The following is a 23,628-nucleotide window of genomic DNA, read 5'->3' on the forward strand; positions in this document are numbered from 1 at the left end:
CGAGGCAAAAGGAGCTTGGCTCATTAGAGCATAATCGACCTAGCTCCCACAGCGGTACTGAGACTTGGCAGATCCAGAAATGCCGGGGCCCAGCTTGGGGCACTCGTTCTCCGTGATGATGAGTGTCGTCAGCTGTGTGCTTTCCTCGTCTGCTCATGTGGTCAGCTCGGAGCTGAGGCCCACTGCCCAGGGTCTCAGTTGTGACCAGGAGTGGTCACACTCCTAAGAGAAGAGCCTCTTAGGAGCTGGCATCAGCACTGAGCGTCCTGGCTAGTCACCCCCCAGCCCGCACACTCGATCTCACCATGTCTCAGCTGCTTCTCAGCACTCCTGCCCTGGTTGATGTTGACCAAATAAAATAACTCTACTTTCAGCTCGTGACAATCCTTTTGTTGTTCGGGGAGCCCTCATTCACCTCTGGAGGCCAGAAACAGCTGATGGCTGTGATGTTTCTTGCCCACCAATGTGGCAGCAGATATTTTCATTCCACAGTGAGGTGATCTGTGCTCACAGCTTATCCTGTCCCGTCCACATCGCCCCCCACCCCAGCTGTAGTCTTCGCTTCACTAAAAAGCCTGGACCTGTCTCCTTCACTTGTACCCACAGCACTTAGCACAGGCCCCTAAATGTGGTAGGCATTGCAGTGTTTGTTGAATGCAGGAAGGAAGTCTAAGAAGACTGTTGATAAGCACTTGTTGATTGAGTTAGTAAACCAGTGCCTGGATAGCCTAGGGAAATCAGGGGTGCAGAGGTTGACTGTTCCCAGTTTCAGGAGCCCAGACCTGTATATGGAACACTCTTCACGCTCTGATTCTGGTTTTTCTGTCACCAACGACCACTGGCATCCCCACCAGCCCCGCCACACAGGTGCATGCTCCGAACAGCCATCCAGGAATAAAGCAAGTGTGAATTGTGTATGTGGTATTTTCCTAGGATTAAACTGAGAACGGAGAAGAGGGACTTACAACTCATAAAGACAAGCGCACTGGTATGAGGGGGAATAAATAGGGGTGCAGGGGTGGGTGTGCAGGAATCACCACCCATTAAGCAGCACCACCGTGTTCCCAGCCTGTTCTCTCCTGCTGCTCCGGGCTTTTAATTCAGCAAATCCGTTTGGGTTGGTTTGTTTTTTTTTCCTGCTAGGGCAGGGCACTTAGATAAGAGCTCAGAATACAAAGCAGTATTCATCTGAGCCTAACCAAGCTTTTACAAAGTGAAATAAATCAACTGCCAAAAAAACAAGACAAAAAACCCCATGTTCTGTATTCTCCTGTAAATGGCTCATGTGATTATCTGTTGCTTACCCTTATTCATGTCATCACACTCTTAGTACAAAGGATTGGAAGTTGGCAATGAAACTCTAAAATAATAACTTGAGTCTAGAAGGAAAAGATTCCCCCAAATTTTATTGCTGACAGTCTAGGATGTTTACCAGCTTCAGAGAAAAATGATGCTACTGCCGCTAAACACAGGTTTTTGCCATATTGCTGTCAAATTGATTCAATATATTTGTTCTTAGAGTTTAACTTTAAAATTTCTTACTATTGGGGTAAAAGACATTTTTAATCAAGCCTAAGTGAGGAAAATATATTTTATAAACAAATGGAAATACACATCAGGCTTGGACCATACTATTGTTATTCATAACACATTCTCCAAAAACATTCCATTTGGTGATTTCAGAAGATAAATTTGAGTGTTTTATGCATCATATTAATTATATTAGACTAGGGATGCCCTGGGCTTCCCAAGTGGTGCTAGTGGTAAAGAACCTGCCTGCCAGTGCAGGAGACATAAGAGACACAGGTTCAATTCCTAGGTCTGGAAGATCCTTTGGAGGAGGGCATGGAAATCCACTCTAGTATTCTTGCCTGGAGGATCCCCATGGACAAAGGAGCCTGGAGAGCTACAGTCCATAGGGTCACCAAGAGTCGGAGATGCCTGAAGCAACTTAGCATGTATGCATGCATGGATACCCTAGACTTTAAAATATCTCAGGGATAATCAAAGGCTTTGAAATGCACAGTCCTGCCCTGGGTTCTGAATCGGGAAACTGAAGCCATAAGCATTGTTGTACAGCTGAGAAATGAGACTATGGGGTGGGTATTAGGTAATAATATTGCATTAACGCCTGATTTGTGATTATCACATTGTTCCTCTGTGAGAGAGTAGAGTCTTTATTATTAGGAAATATATTTGGAAATATAAAAGTATGATGTCATAAAGTTTCCAGCTACTTCTAGAGGGTTCAGAGAAAAATGATGCAGCTGTAGCCAGAGAGTAACAACTATTACATGTCGATGATGGGAAATCTCCTGTCTTTATACCATTTCCATAGATCTGGAGTTTTCCAAAATAAGAAGCTTAGGAGAAAGATATACAGGCCTTCAGAGCCCATTGCCAGTAGTTTTCCTGTTGCAGGATTACTAACTGGTGTGCACCCAGGAAGTGGAGAGAGTTCATTATAATAGCACCACCTCTTACTGCCTATTTATTTCCTTGCCTGTTGCTTAGGTTAGCTTGGGCCATGGGACGGCAGTACAATATCTTTCCCAGGGCATGGACCTGGACCCCAAATTGAGGGAACCTCTACCCTACTAGGGGCTTCCCTTGTAGCTCAGGTGGTAAAGAATCTGCCTGCAATGCAGGATTCCTGGGTTGGGAAGATCCCCTGGAAAGGAAATGGCAACCTACTCCAGTATTCTTGCCTTGAAAATTCCATGGAGAGAGGAACCTGGCAGACTGTAATCCATGGGGTCACAAAGAGTCAGACACAACTGAGCGACTAGCCCCCCACCACCACCCTACTAAGGGACACCAGACTTATCACCAGGAACCAAGTGATTCAGAGGAGCAAACAGATGCAATGTTGTATTTGTTTTTGTTTTGTGTGATAATTTTTCAAATGCCACTATGTCTCCAACATACAAAGACCCAAAGATGGGTTATTTTATTGTGTTTGTTTTACCTTCAGAACCTTTATAAAAGTCCATTTCAAAATCATTTTTAATATTAAACATTTTTTTAGCTTCTGCCATTGAATGATGCTTGCTTTGTATACAGGTTTGATTTCAGAATAAGATTTTATTTTATCTAGGAGCTTATCATGTGAGGAACTCTGTGGTAAATTCTCCTAATGGCAAGAACTTGTGAATAATTCTTTGATGCATCACTATAAAAAAAAAAACAAACTAACGGCATTTACTTTGCTAATATTAATTCAGAAAAATCTTCAGAGCAGTTCTCTGAGGTGGAGAGTATTTATCAGGTTTTTTGTTTGTTTTGTTTTGCTTTTAAAGTTTTTTTTTTTTTTTTTTTGATGTGGACCATTTTAAAAGTTTTTCTTGAATTTGTTACAGTATGGTTCCTATCTTACGTTTTATTTTCTTGGCCTCAAGGCATGTGAGATCTTAGCACCCCAACCAGGGATCAGCCCACACCCCTTGTATTGGAAGGTGAAGTCTTAACCACTGCACAGCCCTTGCATGCGTCTTACAGATCAGAAAACTGAGCTTAGTAAGCTTGTCCAGGATCTCCCTAATGTTGCTGCTTAGTCACAGCAGTCTGGCTCCAGAATCCTTGAGGCACACCTGTGTGTCAGGGTTTCTGGATGCGATGCTCACCTGCCTTCCTAAACTCTGATGTTAGAACTGTAACTGAAACATTTACGACTTCGTAAAATAATTCCTGACCTCTATTCTTACTTATTTTTCCTAAAACATTAGAATCTTGATTTTCCTGAATTTAAAAAAAAAAGATCTTTAGGTTTTTATATTTCTAGAGATGGTCATATAGCCTATGGGAGTCATTAGTCCTTCTGGCTTCAGCTGAACCACTGACCTTTAAGTTGCTTTTAGGGATTTTGTCTTTTGAATATTATTTCATATCACACAGTAATACAACAAGCATCCATATAACCACACTGGATTGAGGAATCGACTCTACTGTGTCAGGATCCCCGTGTATTGTCCAGTCACAAGCCCTTCTCTTCCCCCTCAAGGTGGCCCCTGCCCTGGCTTTGGCGATGACTGTCCCCCTCGCTTTTCTCTACATTTCGCTACGGATTCATACATTCCCGAACAACATCGCCTTCAGTTTCACCTGCTTATGAACTGGCTGTAACAATGGAGTCATGCCCGATGCTTTCTTTGTGACCTGCTCCTTTCCCCACTTGTCTGGGAAGTTCACCCCAATTGTCCACAGCCACTGCTCACTCCTTCCTGGTGTTTTCCTGCAGTTTTTCTTTTCCTCACCCATGTTTGCTAACTACCATCCGTTCACTGCTGATGCCTCCATGGGGGAGCTGTTAGAATCAGTGCTTCTGTCAGCACTTCTGTTGCCCGTTTCCAGCTGCGCCCACGCAGAGGTCTGGCTCGGGTGTGTGCTTAGGAGTAGAACCGCCTCATAGCCTGTGCAGGAGCCCACCTTCACAGGTGGTGCCGAGACTGCTCTCCAGACTGTCTGCGCTCTCGCTCCCACCAGCTGTGGGAGGAGTCGCTGCTCCACATCCTGGCGAACACTGGGCACTCATCATCAGGCCTTCCCATGTTTGCCAGTCTGGAGAACATGCCCGATACTCTGCTGTGGTTTGCACGGGCGCTTCCCTGGGCTGAGCCGCTTCTCTTATGTTTATTTACCATTCGAGTTTCTTTTCTTTGAAGGCATCAGTGTGGCACCCGTTTTTCTCTTGGGTTTCCCCTAATTGTGCTTTGAACACCCTTCTGGCCACAAGCGTACAGCTTTGCACGTGAACATCCTCAGCCTGTGGGAAGAAAGGCTCAGCAGAGAGACGGCCGCATCTGCCCGCTGTTGCTCACGGAGGGCAGGAGTCAAGCGTGGAGGCTCCGAGGTTGGTGACGTGCGCTCACTGCTGAGGTCTGGTCCCATCACAGCTTCTGTCTGTTTGTTTCCCCAGCGGCTCACACCACTCAGGAAGCCCCTCGGCTCACTGTTCGAAAAGTAGCGGGTCTCTGGATACGTCCAAAGTCTACATCGTAACTCACGGCAGTGGTCAACAGCCCCCAGGGTCCATGTCCAAGCCCTACCACAGGCAGGGGGCAGTGAACAAGTACATCATCGGCTGGAAGAAATCGGAAGACAGCCCACCCCCTGAGGAGCCTGAAGTGGCTGAGTGTCAGGGGTAAGGTGGTATCTGCTGGCAGCCTTGGGTGTCTGGGGTGTGGATTAAGCTAATGTATTTTTTCCCCAGTAGAAACAAGTCTTCTCAAACAGAAAAATTGAGAAACATCTTTGTAAAACTCTTTAAATGTTGGCATTGGTTGAAAAGTCCTCTCTTTCCTTGATATTCTCATGTAACTTTAAAACAGCTCTCTATTCCTCGTTTTTATATTCAAAAAGCTGTCTGCAATAGAAAAGTCAGGGTTGTGTGCTAGTGATGGTGTGAGTATGCTTGCTAAATTGCTTCGGTGTGTCTGACTCTTTTGTGACCTCATGGACTGTAGCCTGCCAGGCTACTCTGTCCTTGGGATTCCCCAGGCAAGAATACCGGAGTGGGTTGCCATGTCCTCCTCAGGGAGGCTTCCCAACCCAGGGGCTGAACTCGGGTCTCCTGCACTGCAAGCAGATTCTTTACCATCTGAGCCACGAGGGAAGCCCATGGTGTGAGTATAGATCCTGTAAATAACTAAGGTCAAGGACACTGTGAATTCCCACAGAGCCTGTGTGTTTCCTGAAGGTGTTGTGTGATAGCACGAAAGAAAAAAATCCCACCTAATTTTTTAAAAAATAAATGAATGAATTAATTGATTTGGCTGCACCAGGTCTTAGCTGAGCACTGGGGATCTTTCATTGAGGCACAGGGACTCTCTAGTTGCAGCGTGCATGCTCAGGAGTTGCCACCCTCGGGCTAGTTGCCCTGCGGCACGTGGGACAGGATAGAACCCTATCCCCTGGATTGCAAGGTGGATTCTTAACCACTGGCCCTCCAGGAAAGTCTCTATTCCCCCGAATTTTAACATGACTTTGATTTTCCTTTCAGTTGTCACATTTGTAGGGGCAAGTAGGGAGGGATGTTTTGTATCTTTTGGAGAAAAGAAAAGATTAAAACATACTGGTAACCCATTCCTTAACACATGTGAAAACTGCCCTGTGTCTTTGAAGAGACAAAGCAATCACATTTTGAGACTGCAAATCAAGGCTGGTCAGGGCCATTTATAGTAGCTGTTGACTTGCTTATTTTTTGAAGTGAAAAAAGTGAAAGTCGCTCAGTCGTGTCCAGCCCTTTGGGACCCCATGGACTCTACAGTCCATGGAATTCTTCAGGCCAGAATACTGGAGTGGGTAGCCTTTCCCTTTTGAACCCAAGTCTCCCACATTGCAGGCAGATTCTTTACCAGCAGAGCCACACAGGAAGCCCAAGAACACTGGAGTGGGCGGCCTATCCCTTCTCCAGCAGATCTTCCCGACCCAGGAATCGAACCAGGATCTGCTGCATTGCAGGTGGATTCTTTATCAGCTGAGCTATCAGGGAAGCTCACATTTTTTAAGGACAGCCTTAAAAATTAACCTTCACATGCACTAAATGACGACATCATTGTCTTTTGCTGTATTTGCTTTTGTCATCAGCTTGAAGGGTGCACGGGAGCTACAGCTATCTTCAGAGAGCTCTTCTAGATCTTAAGTTTAGTCCATGAGCTAGGATCACTTTTTCCCTTAAGATCACTTTTTAAATATGTCTAGCATGATATTGCCTTCTAAATTAAAATTCATTTTAATGCTAAACTTGAACATAGAGGACTTCCCTGGTGGTCCAGAAGTTAAGATTCCATGCTACCAATGCAAGAGGCGCATGTGCCATGCATCAAAACATATATAAATAAAAGATCATACACCACTCATTTTTTAAAAAATAATAGGAATTTAAAATAAAATGGAAATTGAACATGCAGTCTTTTTTTTCCCCCCCAAAAAAACCCATCATGCCAATAATTGCAAAGGAGTTGTTTAGAAGGAATTTTTTAGAGATAACCGCATTTTATGAACATGTGTTCCTGTGGTCACGTGGTACTTCTGTCTGATAGTCTTCCAGTGCTTCACAGGGGTCCATTCTGAGGCTCCTGAGTTCCTCCAGTTATTTGTAGAAGTGCTTTGCACATCATTGTGAGACTGTATCTTCCCTAGGGGTCTCCTTGAAGAGCCAGGAAAGGGTGAAGAAGCCCACTTGGACATTTCTCCCTAGAGAGCCTCGGCATTGGTGCATTGTAACACTTGTTTAGCAGCAGTGATTTCATAAAAGAGAGCCAGCATGGGGAGTGTTATGAGTAAGGGGCTCGTGTCTCTGGAGGGCAGAGGGGTTATTGCCCCTTATCACACCAGCTGGGTGCTGGGACTCGAACCCAGGCCTCCCCAAGGCTTTTCTCACGGGCCCAGCTCATCCTGTCAGATGTACCATCCATCTAACGCAGACATGGTAATGCATCATGACTGTGGACCTCCAGGACTTGCCAACTATATTGAGATTTGTCAAAATAATGTGTTACCAAATCACTGAAAGATATACTTAAAAAAAGATCAGCCAAGCATCATGTGTGTCCCACTGAGAATTAGCAAATATTCGTGTCTCAATATACACAAAATATAAATGTGCCCCCCTGAAGTTTCTCATGATGCAGAAATTGCCCATCTTTAAAGTTATATTCTGAGGCTTCCCTGGTGGCTCAGTGGTAAAGAACACATCTATCAATGCAGGAGACACAGGAGACTCAGGTTCAATTCCTGGTTTGGCGAGATCTCCTGGAGAAGGAAATAGCAGCCCACTCCAGTATTCTTGCCTGGAGAATCCCACAGACAGAGGAGCCTGACGGGCTGCAGTCCATGGGGTCACCAAAGAGTTGGATGTGACTTGGTGACTAAATAACAAAGTCATATTATAGGTGGACCCTTGTTGATTATTTTTGTTAATAATATAATCTTATATTTTAAAGTGCAGCAAACAAGAGCTACTTCCTGGCTCGTATTAAGCAGCCGTGAATGTGTGCCTTGAGCACAGTGCAGCTCATACCATCTGCAGACCCTCGATGTCCCGAGAATACTCTGGACACTTGGTAGCGGTCACCACCATGCTGGGTTTACCCATGTGGAGAATTACACTAGGCATTAGAGATACAAAGCTAATTACATCGAAGATCCCGTTTTCAAGAATATCCCATCTCAAGGAGGAGAGAAAGTGTAGCAGCTGCTAACTGCAGTATTTCATAGGCAGTTCACAGATGTATTATTTCACTGTACCACCTGGGAAGCCCACTTACTGACATATCGTTTGGTAATTTTAATAAAGTCACTTAAGTTAGCAGAAAATGCTAGCAATTTTTATTCAATAACATAGGGAAACTGGGATAGTACATTTTATCAGCAACTCTAGGTGTTTATGTTTTCATTCAGCAGTTATTGGTAAGACCTGGGTTTGAGTTTTTCTCCCCTATGTCTTTCCCAGAGTAAGTAGGACCTGGACTCTTGCATGCCTCCACCCCAGATCTCAGGGCCCACAGCTGTGCATATCTGAGGCCCTCTTCACAAAAACCCCAGGGTCAGTTTTCCCACATGGCTTTTGTGCAGAAACCCTATCCCTCTGGGTCTTGGCTTCTTTTTTAGCTCCGTCTTCATGCTCTGCCATCCTGCAAGCCAACCAGATCTTCAGTCATATTTACAGATTTTTATAGTTCCTGCCCCAGTCACTATATTCCTGTCATCAGCATTGCTGGTGCTTCCAGAGCCAAAAAGTTGGGGACACCACACCTAGCTCGAGAACAAAGCAAGAGCTATAGCAGTTTCAGATAAATAGTTCTTAATTTTGAGCAGGTCTGTGTGTTTCATATCCTGATAACTTCTCAGCAGGCCATTCCCCTGTGGCACAATAGCCTTGCTTTAGAAATAGGGTGACCTTTGTGACACAGGATAGAGACACAGGTCATCCTCTGTGGCCTGCCCCCCTGGACCAGCATCACATTTCTGGGTCACGGGTCCCATCCATCTCTGCTGACGGTCCAGCCCCTGGTTCTGTACTCACCATGTCTTTGGGAATGTTCCAGACCAAACCTTTTAAAAAATAACTCCCTAGTTTTTTCCCTGGAAAAGGAGTGAAAACAGTAATTCAGCTAGTCTTTTGTTGTCCATAAATACATTTCTATACACTGATAAGGGAGACAGCTTCTTTATTTATTCAAACGGCTCTGTGAAATTGCTGATAATAAAACTGCTTGGCATGTGCCCAGATCGATTGCTCTTCAACGTCAAGCCCCCCGGGGTCCTGCTTTCTGTGTTGCTGCAAGGACGGTGGGGTGTGGTTGTCCAGCCACAAGAGAAAGGCTCTCTCAGTTTCCTGAGAAGCACCAGGCTTCCTTCAGAGAACACAGGATAATCTCTGATGAATTATTGAAGCTGTGTTTTCTGATACAGATTAGGAACGGGAAAACACAGCCTTGTTTGAGAAGTTGACTTTCTGTTTTCTCATTCAGGGCTTTGGGGATCTGATTTGCCTCTGAATTATTCAGAACCCTAACTCCGCCGTCAAGCTCATTTCACAAATATGAGATGGCATGGGGATCCAGAGGAGATGTGGCGAAAGTGAACCCGCTCAATAATTAAGAGCCGGGTGTGTGTGTGTGTGTGAACGTGGTGATTGAAGCTGGAGACTGGGTTTTAGTTCTTAAGGGGAGAGGCACTTTACACACGCTTCGTTTCCTCCCAGGCTGTACAGTGAGATGGACCTGCTGTCCTCGGCCGCTCAGCAGCAAGCAGTGGTGGGAGACGCTGTCTCAGAAACTCAGCACGTGCTCTCGAAAGAAGACTTCCTGAAACTGATGCTTCCTGACAGCCCCTCGGTGGAGGAGGGGAGGAGGAAGGTCAGTGACTTGTGTAGGTTTGAAGTTACCAGAAACACCAGGACCCCCAGGGCCGTTTTCACACTGTTATTCCACCAGGAAGCGGAGTAAGGCCGAGAGAGGTCAGGAATGGAGACTTCTGGACGGACAGAGGGAGCTCTGAGCGGGCAGGCCTGGCCTCACCTCTTAGCTGCAAGGAGGGTCGGCCATGTGGCGTGTTTTCTTCATTTTGTTTTTCTTTTTCACCGTGTGGTTTTGTACATTGGTTGTGTGATTTGCCTTTTTATTTTTTAGCCATGTGATTTTGTACATGTGACTTAACTTCTTGGTCGAGTGTCATCCTCTGCAAAAAGGAGGCACTGATACATGTACTGCAGAATGTATAGGCTTATAGCAGACATAAGAACTAGCCTTGCACGGGACCCATCCATGACAGGCAGTCAGAAACGGGAGCTGTTGAAACTCCCACTGCCTGACTTTTTTGCTCCAGAACTGTAGCAAGGATAGGTTCTCTAAGCCATCCTACTGTGTCGTCATCCTGTCCCACAAACAGGCAGGAGTTAGGTACTCTGCTGCCTGTTGCTACCGTCAGATTACTTACTGGCCTTATTCATTGTAGCTTTATTATTGTTACAGTCTCTCAAGCCACTTTGATAATGAGTAGAAAGTATGAAAAAGAACTCACAGGTAATCTAGCCCAACCTTTTTTGGCAAGTAACTGAGGCCCCGAATGGTGACGTGTGACGTGCCCATAAATATTTGGTGGCAGTCAGCAATGGAATGCAGCCTTCTCCCTGCTAATTCAGCGCATTCTTGTCCAGATGAAAAGAAAAAAGGCGGGCATTGCTGTCATGACTGTGATCAGGATAAACAGCAAGTCTTTGTGCTCCCCTATCTTCCCTATAATAAAACAATGCTGCAATTAACCTAATTGTGTTCTGAGAGTAACAGTCTAATGAGATGCTACCTCAAAGCTGCTTTAATCTAATGGGTCTGTAATCAAGTTCTGAAGAGCCTGCTGGTTGTGTGTGAAGAGGGAATCCCAGCAGAATTCAACAGAATGAGTCTTTTTTTCTTTTTTTTTTTAACTTGTATCCAATCATGTATATGGTACTGTATAAGCTTGGGTGCAGGCTGTTGTACCAAAAATGCAAATGGCTTTTCTTTTAATAGGAACGAACTTCTCCTTGACATTTTTTTTCTTCTAAGACAAACCACCTTCTTTTCATGGTGTAAACTTTGTAGTTCATACACACACTGGTTCCCATTCATCAGTTGGACAGCGTCAACAGAATGGAAGGAACACATACAATAGAAATATTTTTAGCCTTGTGGCTGCATTGGCAAACGTAAATAGCCATTTCTATATTTGCTTGATGCAAACATTCTGGCTTTTACTATTATTGATGTAAAAGGAATAAGGAATGTGGTTCAGAATATAGGAGTTGGAAACTCAGATTTGATTAAATTTTTCTTGAGTTTTTGACTGCTTGCTTCTCTAGTGTGAATTTTCCTTACCCTGTCTATGATTTAACAATACTTTTAATGGTTTCTTTAAATCCAATTATAATTGATTACTGTAACTCAATTTCCAATAACCATAATAAACTTTATGAGTGTTACTTTAAAGTGTGTAGACAATAAGATTTTCCTGGACTGATACTGTCTTTCTTGAACCTATTTGTTTGACTTAGAAAGCTGCTCTGCTCAAACACTTGATATTATTATTATTATCTAGATTAGATTGAACTTCACATGTAGGTGATTGGTACAGCAATCACCTAATATTAAAATGCAGTCATTTCTAATTAAAATCAAACCAGCAGTCAGTGTAGTTTCAAGTAACTATTGCCTGGAATGGCAACTTTCTGTATTCCCAGAAGCTGCCGTGGCTATATGGTTATGGAGCTGCCATTTAACATTTCAGAATTAATAAAGCTGTGCATGCCTAATTCCTGGTAATATTTCACAGAACGTCAGAGGAGGAAAACATCCAAATCCAATAACTGCAGGAAGCCTTTGTGTGTTTGCCTCTGTGACCCGAGTGTCTAGTGCAACATCGCTGAGCCGCAGCCCTGCGCCTTCCTGGGGACAGCTCAGAGACGCCCGCAGGGCAGGCTCGGGACCCGCCCGAGTTAGAGGAGCTCCACGCTTCCAGCTTTCTGACGTCTGTCCTCCTCTCTCCCCCGTGTGAACCCCTAGTTCTCGTTCTGTGGGAGCCTGTCTCCACGGCGCGCACTGTACCGCACCCTCTCGGACGAGAGCATCTGCAGCCACCGCAGGGACTCTTCCTTCGGCAGCTCCCGCAGCTCCATCCTTGACCAGGCGCTGCCCAACGACATCCTGTTCAGCACCACCCCGCCCTACCGTAGCACCCTGCCGCCCCGGACCCAGCCTGCGCCCAGTATGGGGAGCCTGCGCAGTGAGTGCCCAGGGTGGACCGCGCCGGCCTTGCGGGCTCTCTGGGGTGGGTCTCTTACAGAGGCTGAGGACTTGCTTATTCTTTAATCTATAGATGCCATTTGGTTGGGTGTTTGTGGGTTTTTTTTAGTAATTTTTAAAGGTGATAAAGCCCCAAAGTGGACATTTTTCAAAAGTTAAGCACTACTGCCAATTTTGCAGAAAATTGAAAATCCCACATTAAACATTTTTATTTAGGAAAAAACTAACCTCTCTACTATAACTGGGCTATTATGTCTATAAAGAAAAAATGTCTAAAACTTGATTTTATAAAGAGAAAATGGTGGCACAGGGCAGATTTCCTGGTGGTCAGCATGCAGGGAGGAAGGTTGATTTCCTTACCTTCTATGTCTGCTGCTTCCTAATCTTTAAGACCTGTTGATGGTGGTGGTGAAGGTGGCTCCTGGGCATCAGGATATGTGGGTCCAAGTCCCATCACTTAGATTCTCTGTGTCCAGTTCACTCTTAATATATTAGCCATGGGTTGGCTAGATACTTTCTAAATGATTTTCCTTCAGATCCTAAAATCTTTCCTTTTTATGTAGTGGTAGTTCTTTATTAACGTGTCAGTGTTGAAGGGTGATTTTTTTTTTAACATTAGTTAGCTTTATTTTCTTTGTTCATAGTTAATTTCTGTTGTGCAGAAAGAATGAGGATCTAATCAAATATATTCATCATCAGGGGTTTTTTTGTTGTTGTTTGAATTTCCTCATAGAAAGCATTATCTTTAGAATCCTTTAAAACCAATTTGAATCTCATAATACACATGTAAGTCCCAGGCTAAATGACATAAAAGCTCTAATAATCTTTCTAATGTTTAACATAACTGGGAATGAACCTGGTCTCATAAAATTCTTAATCTATTTCTTTAAGTAATATAATATCCTGCTTGTTATGAAAAGTCCTTTTGCCCAAACTGGAGAAACCTTTATACTCATTCTTGATAAAGATATGAAGGTCAGACAGACATATTCTAATACCCTAATATTTCTGCAAATGTTTGTCCTTTTTTGTAAATAGATGACTTTAATGGCCTCTTAAAAGCTTTCCTGAAACCAGTAAAACTATTTTCTTGCAAATGTTATATCATTCACTTAAAATGCTTGAGGTGTGATGGTGAAATCTATGGGATAAATGTTAATACAGTTCTTACATTCATTTGCTTTCACATGGAGAACACACAATTGATCGTTAAACATCACAGATTTGAACTGCAGGGGTCCACTTACACACAAGTTTTTTCCAGTGTAAATATCACAGTCATGTATGCTCCATGGTTGGTTGAATCAGGGGATGTGGCACCTCAGATATGGGGGCCAACTATACAGTTATACACAGATTTTCCATTGCATGGGAAGTCCACACACCTAACCACCACATTGCTCAAGGGTAAACTGTATATTCTCTTTTTTGTTTAACTTTTTTTCTTAATAACATTAGTTACTTAGAGCCATCTTAGTGTCACAGCAAAAGTGAGCAGAAGCCACATAGATTCCCACGTACACACCCCTTATCCCCACAGGCCCAGTCTCCCCATTATAAATACCCCTCACCGTGGGTGTTCGTTACAGAACATGACACATCTTCGTTACCCAAAGTGCATAGTTTTCGTTAAGGTTCACTCTTGTCATTCATTCTATGAGTTTGAACAAATGCATGACAACATATCTACCATTATAGTATTACACAGAATATTTTCATCTCCCTAAAATTCCTTTGTGCTCACCCTGTTCATCCCTGTCTCCTAACTCCTGGTAATCACTGGTCATTTTGCGTCTCCATGGTTGTATCCTTTCCAGATTGTCGTATAGTTGGGATCGTGCAGGAGATAGACTTTCCAGATTGGCTTCTTTAGTATTTCACTTAGTAAAATGCATCCAGTGTCCCTCCATGGCTTTCCATGGCCTGATAGCTCACTTCCTTTTAGTGCTGACTACTGTTCTATTATCTAGATATGCCAATTTAGTTCTCCACTTACCTACTAAAGAACTGTATTTTTATTTTACTGTGCTCAAAGGCACAGTTGGAAGCAGGCAGGAGACACTGTTTGCTACCTAAGTTTAAAACTGCCTGACTTGAATCCATTGTCTGCTCCTCTAGGAAAGGCAGTAAGAATGGCCCTGCTGTTTGCTCTTCTCAAGTGAAATCTTATCTGGCCATGTTGTTGTTGTTTCTTAGTTGCTAAGTTGTGTCCAACTCCTTGTGACCTCATGGACTAAAGCCCACCAGGCTCCTCTGTCCATGGGATTTCCCAGGCAGGAACACTGGAGTGGGTAGCCATTTCCTTCTCCAGGGGATCTTTCAGATCCAGAGATCTAACCCATGTCTCCTGCATTGGCAGGCAGCTTCTTTATCATTGAACCATCAGGGCATGTGATTCCTCCAATTTCTAAACTTAACAACCTACTCAGAAAAAAATTTTGTCAGTTTGATGAATAGAATGACAATATGTCAGTAAGGTAGCTGGGAGTAATTTGAATTAGTATGTCTTCCCCCAAAAGCTTGTGATTCTTTCCTCCCTTCCCACCAAGAGGTTCAGCTCTAAGGACCTGGTCGTCTTTGGGAAGATGCTCACCCCTGGGACCCCTGACTCCCCCTGGATACCCCAGTGTGGGATGACCTGTGTGGTTATCTCTGTTGTGCCTACTCAAGGCAGATATCCATCATCCTTTGCTTTCTGTGATTTCTGATCACTCAGCCAAGCCCCGGTAAGCAGATCTCACTCTGAGAGTAGTTCCAACAGGCTGACCCTGGAACAAAATAGAATGGACACATGAAATCTTGTGCCCAGCAGACGTCTGGAGCGAGAAACGAGGACTACTTGGGGTTGCCTAGGTGTTTCTCTTAGTTTCAGAGACTTAGCTTCATGTCTTGGACTAGAAGTTAGATTAGTGCTGCCAGAGCAGGTAGCACCAGATATTTAAATGGCAACAGAGGTGGAGTTAGAATACGCAGAAGGCACATGTGTTCTGAAGTTTCACCATCATTATTTCTGCAAGCATCTGACCTTCTGCTCATAGAGACTCGTTTGGATCTGTTCCTAATTTGGACCAAGGACAGTTCGAGGGAGGGTTGGCAAGCCCGTCTTTTCACAGTGAATCTCGTGAGACCTCATTGCTACCCCTTTTCTCCATGTAATTCCCAGTCACAGGCTTCTCCTGATAGCTTTAGCTTCTGCATGTCTCAAAATTGGGCCTGTCTCAGAATCTTTCTTCTCTTGAGACCAGGATCTTAATCCAGCCTTGGGAGACAGATGACACTTAATAGGCACATTTTAGGTGTGATTCATGTTACAATTCATATATATTTCCTAGGTGGGGAGGACCCTGAATGTGCTATATCGTTCTGTCTTCAACTTGCAGATACAAAAAAATGACTTGCTCAAACAATTGAAAGACATCTGAGATGTTTCTGCATTATATTTAGGGCCTTTGTTTCCATCACTGGTTTCAGAGTAAAATTCCTTTAGTGGCCCAGATAGGAAAACAAAGTGGGAAACTTTGACACAGAGTTCACAGGTCCCAAGACCAAAGCTACCAAAAGGTGCTCATAGCATCTTTCCCCTCCTAGATCACGTGCTTACCTGGCTTCACTCAGTGTAGTCCCAAGCGTTGGCAGGTTCAGAGCATGTTTAAAGAGAACTCATGATTTTTTATGTGATTTCTAAAACCCTCCAGGGAATGGTAGGAATCTTCATAGGTAGGAAGACAAATAAGAATTCTTAAATTTGGAAAATAAGAAGAGTATTAGGTTCTGTGTGTTCCAAGATCCTATAGTTGTGACACCTACGCCCCTCACAAAGGATGATCCTTGAAGTTTAAAAGGCATGGGAAAGATTTAATAGAAGTAAAAGAAATCAGTAATTTCCTTCTAATTTAGTAGCCACTCAAGATGCCATAGACCCCATCAGGAGACTCAGCGTGCGTGCCTTTCGCTTGCCCCGCAGACAGTATCCACAGACGTTAGAGGCAGTGTGTTCTCTGACTCCATGTGGCATTTCTTTCTCTATTTCAAATGTTCTCAGCCTCCCCTGTAATGAACAGCCTTCGGTTTCTGAAGAGTAATTGTGAAACCACAGCTATTTGACCACCAGGAAATGCTGTCAGGAAGGCTCCTCAGCATTTATAACAACAGCAGTAAAGTCAGATTTAATAGATGGTCCCCAAGATTTCAGGGTTGGAATAAACAAACAGGAAGCCACACGATCAGTGTCCAGGCCAAGAGAGCAAGAGGCCCAGGCAGCGCTGTCTGAACTGCAGCAGTCTTTCGGAAATCCTGACTTTCCTGGGCTGGCCAGAAGAGTGGGGTGGACTCCAGAGTAGCGCTGGCTTGAGAGAACTGGCCCAGAAGCAACAGGCTTTGGCACCCAAGTCATTCTTTGTCCTCCCCATCTGGAAAGCTCAGGGAACAAGCTGCTTACACCTACTCTGGTTGCTCCAGGCGCAGGGGCTAGCTCCTGCAAGTACTTCCCAGACTGCAGGGCAGCAGCTGCAGGACTCATCTGCTCCTTGACGGCTCCTCAGAGGCGGAACCCACATCTTACAGGTTATTCCATCCCTGGGTGCTGGTGATATGGTACCTGCCGGGACCTGGAATACAGCGGGCGCAGAGCAAAACATCACCAGGGTGAACCTAATGTCAGTTACAAACATTATAAAGAGCTTTTGGTGGTTTGAAGCCTTACCCAATTACATGATTTTCCAAACATTATAAAAAACCAGGTATTTTTTAAAATTGTTTTATATTTATTTTTATTTATTTTTTACAATAGGTCCTTGTTGATTATTTTAAATATAGCTGTGTGTATGGTGCTTTCCAGGCTTCCCTGGCTCAGTGGTAAAGAATCCGCCTGCCAATGCAGGAGGCATAGAGATGCGGGTTCGATCTCTGGGTAAGAAGATCCCCTGGAGTGGGCATGGCAACCCACTCCAGTATCCTTGCCTGGAGTATCCCATGGACTGAGGAGCCTGGCATGCTACAGTCCGTAGGATCACAAAGAGTTGGACACTACTGAAGCACCTTAGCATGCACACATCCCTTCTTTCCTGGTTCTCCACCAGAGTTGGAGAATGTTCAAAGGATGTCCTGGCTTTGCCTGTGGTTGTGATGAGCCCTGCTGTGGGATCGCAGGGCGCACTCACCCACACACACCTCACTCACTCTGGGCAGAAGCTTCTGACCACCACACTTCAGATTTGTGCCACGTAAAATCAGAGCCTAATCTTTAGCCCAGGACGATCAGGTTTCCTCTGTCAGTACCCCGCCGGGCTCTTGGGAGAGATGCTCTTTGAGCCCGTGGAGCGGTAAGGACAGGACGAGGGTACGAAGGACTCTAGCCCAGCACTGCTGTCTCCCTGCACTGGCCCCTTTTCCTGTCTCTGCTGCTTTTTCCTTTCTGCCTGGCTCCTGTTAGAACAGCAGGCCCCAGCCTTTTGGGCACCAGGGGCTGGTTTCAGGGAAGACAGTTTTTCCACAGACCAGTGGCGGGGGTATGGGTGGATGGTTTCAGGATGATTCAAGCACATTACATTTACTGAGCACTGTATTTCTATTATTGTTACATCAGCTCCACCTCAAGTCACCAGGCATTCGATCCTGGAGGTTGGGGACCCCTGTGTTATCGCCAGTCAGCATCGTCTGGTGGCGCCGAGGAGAAAGCACACAGCACACAGAATGTGTATTGGGTTTGATTTTAGGCTCTAAGATGCGAAAAGCTCAGGTGAAGGACTATTTCTTTACAAAGGCAAAGAGAATCCTCAAGTTGACATTTCTTAGCAAAACGAACGTGACCAAGAGAGTATACTTTCTGTAGGAATGTTCATTCACCTGAATAATTTTTCACGCCCTGATGTTTTCCTCTCCAGTGAGGGGAGGAGAGGCAGGGGCTGAGGGGGTGCCTCATGCACGCTGGGTTCCAGCCAGCCCTGGGGCGCCCTTCCCAGAGTCACCACATGCATGCAAATATATATGTGTGTGTGTGTGTGTGTGTATGTGTGTGTGTATCCCTGATAAACTCAGCTGCAGGGAAATCAGTGGCAAGAGTAATTGCCACCAAGTCAAATAATTTTTCTACACTTGGTGCAGAAAACCTATTTTAGCTGCTGTCTTTGAGATAAAGGAAGTGATTGGCAAATGACTGAAGGTCCCCAGGCTTCCTGATCTTGCTCCCTGGGGGGTTGAACCTTAAACTCTGGGTAAGGATGGGACCTGGGTGGAGTCAGTCCAGCCTCTGCCCTCTGGTGCCTCCCTGGGTTCAGAGGGGCCGTCAGGAGAGGAGCAGACAAGGACAGAGAACCTCATGCAGGGAACATGCTGGAAGGGTTGGTAGTTTAAAGCGCAAGCAAGTGGAGGGGGAGGGGGGCAGGAGTGACCTTGATAAAGTCCCTGTCACTGGGATCCCTTCAAAATGGAGGGGGCAGGGCTTCCCTAGCAGTCCAGTGGTTGAGTCTTCACCTCTCAATCCAGAGGGCGTGGGTTCCATTCCTGGTTGGGGAGTGAAGATCCCACATGCCTTACAGCCAAAAAACCAGAACATACAACAGAAGCAATATTGTAACAAACTCAATTAAGACTTCTAAAACATGGCCCACATCCAAAAGATCTTTAAAAGCAATAAGTGGAGGGGGTGATGGTTTCACCTCTGAGTGGGGTGGTATTAACAGCAGAGTGGCTTCGCTTTAAACTGCAGCTGCTTGAGGTAGGCTCAGAGCTCATGTGGAAGGTGCTGGACAGGGAGTGTTAGTGTCTTTCAAGGGCAAATCCCAGGCTCCCTCCATCCTGGTCCAGATGCCAGCATTTCACAGCCACCCCGTAGGATATGGGAGCGGAAATTACAGGTGCACTTGGTTAATTACAGCCCCTCCATAACTTAATTGCAGGCTCAGACAGCCAGGTGGTCATTATTTTGATTGGTCTAATTAGTCAGATGTGTCCATGAGCAGCTGTGTGCCATGGTTCTGGGCAGGTCCAGAAAAGGCGTGTTAGAGAAGCTCTAGCCTTTGGGAAATGTGTCTGCAGATGCATAATGACTTCTTAACAGCCAGTATGACTAGTGACATAAGCACTTCACGTCCTGTGATGAGAGTTTAGGAGAAGAAGTGTACAAGGTGTCTTTGTACAGAATAGCAAATACTCAGTGCTGGATGGGGAGTGGGTTCTGGTTTAGCCACTGATCAGACCATCTCATTAAGTCAGAAATGAAATTCAATCACCATTTTTATACATAGCAAAATGTACAAGAGAGATTGTACCAGACTGTTTTTACAGCAGAGGCTTGCAACACTCTTCCCACGGGGATGTCATCCAGAGAACAGGAAGTGATCCTCAGGGTGGTCAGACCCAGGTAGTATCCTCCAGAGGAGCCCGCCCAGGAGGAGCTCACCTCTGCTTTTCTGGTTCGTGGGAGCCTCAGCCCTGATCTTGCACAGACAGCAGTGGGATGTCTGTTTCTCTCCTGGGACCAGAACCCCCCTGGGCCCTTCTGAAGGCCCAGCCAGGACCCACACTGCTATCTGACTGACGCTCTGGGTTTTTTTCTGTCTAGATGAGTTCTGGTTCTCTGATGGGTCCTTATCGGATAAGTCCAAGTGCGCAGATCCTGGCCTGATGCCCCTGCCAGACACGGCCACAGGGTTAGATTGGACCCACCTCGTGGATGCTGCCCGAGCATTTGAAGGTAAAGACATTCAGCCTCTGGGGCTGGGGATGGCAACGCAGGGGTCATCTGGGTGAGCCTTTGGATGCTCTGTACATCTTCCAGGAGGGAAACCAGGGAGTGGCTTGGGCTGAGACTTGGGGCATTTCCTTAGGGAGACCCAGGCATGTGGTGGGGTGAGCCCTAGGCAAAGGGTCCCCAAACCTGCTGCCAGGTCAGGTACCAGCTGTGGTCTGGCATGAGCCACTTTTCCTTTTCCACCTCTGTTTTCTTACGTGGAAGGTCAAGGTGATGACCTAGGACACAGACGGTGTCTTTCCACCCAGCGTGATGAGGTGAGACAGGATGGGAAGGCCCCGCAGAGGTCCAGGCTGCCCAGTTTGGCAGGACAGGCGCAGGCCTGGGAGTCCAGTGGCTCGGAGTCCATGCGGACTCTGGTGGGGCCTCCTTGACCCAGCGAGTCTCTCCCTCTCTGGCCCTGGCTTCCCCCTCTAACCCTGTGGTCGGGAACAGTGCTAGGCTGGCTGATGTCTGGGGCCCTCTGACTGCCTCACTGCCTTCCACCATCTCTGGTGAATATTTCTGTGAATTTCAGAGGGGAAGCTGCTCCATAGCAAGCACGTTTTTTTCCTAAAGGGGCCACCGACAGGGGCCATGCCTGTCTCCCAGGCATCCTCAGGACCTTACGTGTAGACCCAGGGGCCCCCAGTGACAGGGGTCCTGACTTTCTTCCATTTGCTGCCAGATGCTTTCCATGACTACGGCCTTGGCTCCTGGGTAACAAGCAGGATCCACAGAGGGCAGGCCATTCTGGGGCCCTGTCTGGGGATCTCCTGTGTGTCTGAGTTATAGCAACAGTGTTCGCTGCCACCACCCCCAACCCCAAAGTGGGGGCAGGGCCACCTGATCGTCTCTTCTCACCCCCCACCCTTTCGCTGCCTGCTCTGGTAGTCAGTCCTCATCACCTGTGATGTGCAAGCTTCAGGAAAGGAATCCACATTCTTTTCCCAGGAGGGACAGGTGCACTTTGCAGTCAGGCTGCTTCGGGTGGAGTCTGCTGCCCTGACTGCCTCTCTTAACAAGCTGCCCTGCTTGTCAGTTTCACTCATCAGCTGGGATCAGTGCCTCTGGTCCTAAGCACCTTTTAGGGGGGTGTCTAGAAAGAAAGTGAGTTAATCCGGGCTCTGGGACGTTTAGCTCTGATAGATGCGAGGAGGAAACTGTTAGGAAGAAATTCCTGCAAAACACCTGCTCCCTTGATGGAGAGAGGACGGCTGTTTTGGACCTGCCAAGTACTTGGTGAAGTTTGCATTTGGATTTACAAAGTAGTTGTTCCGTGTGAAAACTTGAGAATGCTCCTGTCTGCTTGGTAACGCAGAGAAATGTTTCTCTCAACCAGAAGTTGGTTAGAGAGGACTATGAAAGCTCTAGTTATTTCTCAGGCTCCCAAGACTAGCCTGGTGTGACAGAGCCCCAAAAGGCATGACAGGTCTCACCTCTCTCCAGAGCAGCCTAGACAGGAGAGAGCTGCATTTTCTCTAGCTTATTCTGTGTGCACTTGTCTCACTGCCCTATGAGAATCTAAGAACTTCTATTCTGTCTTCCCTGTTCCCCCACCGCATAAATATTTGCATAGTACATACCACTCTGTTCTGCATTATTCACATCTCTGTCACTTCTTATTGAGTGATGAGTTTCTTAAGGGAAAACTGTTTCTTAAATTAATCTTATCTTTATTTATCAAGCGCACAGCAAGGTAACAAGATGAGGAGAGCTAGTACAGAGGAGCCAGTAGGTATAAGATGCACAGGCTCCCTGCACTTTTGAGCTGTTGCAGCTCACGACATAGATTTTAACCTCTGAGATCCTTTTGCATTTTATATTCTTTATTCTGATTTACAACAGTATGTGTGTGGGAATACATGGAAATCCCTCGTGGCTCAGCGGTAAAGAATACACCTGCCAGTGCAGGAGAGGCAGATTCCATTTCATTCCATTTCTGAGTCAGAAAGATCCCCTGGAGAAGGGCATGGCAACCCACTCCAGTATTCCTGCCTGGAGAATCCCATGGACAGAGGAGCCTGGTGGGCTACAGTCCGTGGGGTCGCAAGAGTTGGACACATGGACGCAATTTAGCGACTAAACCACCACCACCATGTCTGTATGTATATATGTCACTTCATGTCTGTCTCCACCCTCGTTTGTGTCTTTGCTGGGTTCCCTTCTACCTCTGCAGAATAAAATTGCTGCTATGAAGTGAGACTTTCTAGGGAGCTGGGCTGTGGGTGGGAGGTCCAGATAGCACAGTGGCACAGACGGCAGTGGCTGGATTATCCATCCATGGACTGTAATTATAATCACAGCCCTACTGCTGGGCTGCGGGCCCTTGGACAAGTCACTATGCTACGTGCTTTATTGCAACACTGAAGGTTGGTCACCAGTCCTCTGTGGTACATACTTGTGCTGGGCTTTAGCCTGCTCTGCTATGAAATGCAAACCTTTCCAGAGACCTGGCAAGCTCCTCTCAGCCCTACCCGCACATCCCTTTCCTCAGGGTGTTTCTGAGCTGATGTTCGAGGCCAGCTGGGCATTGGCACTGTCAGGAAGGGAGAAGAAAGCAGGGACATCCCAGCTCCCAGTGACTCAGGGCAGGGGTGCCTAAGTGGGGCAGATAAAATGTGGGATGCTGTTTGCTCAGGGAGCGGACTTTGGTTCCCTGCCCTTTCTGGACTTTCCAAACAACATTCTATGGAAAATATGGAAGGAGTTGAGGTCATGTTTAAAAGTTCCAGTCACTTTTTGGTGCCAATCCATAGGGTAATATGCCATCTTGAGACGACGGTCAGCTCAGGAAGATTCAAAAATTTGTAACTCTGACCTTTGCCTATTCAGATTCTTTTGTATCAGTATCAGCTCCACTGTGATGTAAGTGGACATGGTAGTGACCAGATGTGATCCATTCCCTTAACCACTTATTTTTTATTAATTAGTTTTATTGAAGTATAGTTGATTTAGAATGTTATATTAATTTCTGCTATATAGCAAAGTGATTCAGTTATATGCATATACATACATGCTTTCTCATGTTCTTTTTGTCCATTGTGGTTTATAGTTCTCTGCTCTATGCAGCAGGACCTGTGTTTTATCCATCCTATCTATAATATAGTTTGCATCTGCTAACCCCAGCCTCCCAGTCCATCCCTCCCCTAACCTTCCCCCAACTTTGGCAATTCCTAGTCTGTTCTCTATGTCTGTGAGTCTGTTTCTGTTTCATAGATAAGTTCATTTTGTCATATTTTAGATTCCATATATAAGTGATATCATATATTTGTCTTCCTCTTTCCGACTTACTTTACTTAGTATGATAATCTCTAGGTCCATCTGCGTTGCTGCACATGGCGTTATTTCATTCTCTTTTATGACTGAGTAATATTCCATTGTATGTATATACCGTATGTTTTATCCATTCATCTGTTGATGGATATTTATATTGTTTCCATCTCAGTTGTCATGAATAGTGCTGATGTAAGCATAGGCATCCCTCAGCACTTTAAAAAGAGAGGTCTTTACCGGGATGAGCAGTTGCCCTGCTTGTGACTTTATCTTTCTATACCAATTCTCAAAGCTGTTCCTGAGCTAGACTCAACATCATGAAGAAAAGATAGTCCAGAAAGC

The 23,628-nt window shown here is 45.6% G+C and overlaps 1 protein-coding gene across 10 annotated transcripts in view; it reads left to right on the forward strand.

Moving 5' to 3' along the window:
• The window catches only part of SIPA1L2 (signal induced proliferation associated 1 like 2), a 236,048-nt gene that overhangs the window by 197,295 nt on the left and 15,125 nt on the right, over positions 1-23,628 (forward strand). For 7 of the 10 annotated variants that reach the window (XM_070471084.1, XM_070471082.1, XM_070471089.1 and 4 more), the window contains 4 exons: positions 4,916-5,140; positions 9,707-9,860; positions 12,042-12,306; positions 19,843-19,974. In XM_070471084.1, the coding sequence (XP_070327185.1) occupies positions 4,916-5,140; positions 9,707-9,860; positions 12,042-12,306; positions 19,843-19,974 (776 nt within the window). The remainder of the gene's footprint in view (positions 1-4,915; positions 5,141-9,706; positions 9,861-12,041; positions 12,307-19,842; positions 19,975-23,628) is intronic. The other 3 variants (XM_020885449.2, XM_070471090.1, XM_070471091.1) reach the window with 2 other exon arrangements.

Source organism: Odocoileus virginianus, chromosome 7 (genome assembly GCF_023699985.2).
Source record: "Odocoileus virginianus isolate 20LAN1187 ecotype Illinois chromosome 7, Ovbor_1.2, whole genome shotgun sequence".
Classification (NCBI taxonomy): Eukaryota; Metazoa; Chordata; class Mammalia; order Artiodactyla; family Cervidae; genus Odocoileus; species Odocoileus virginianus.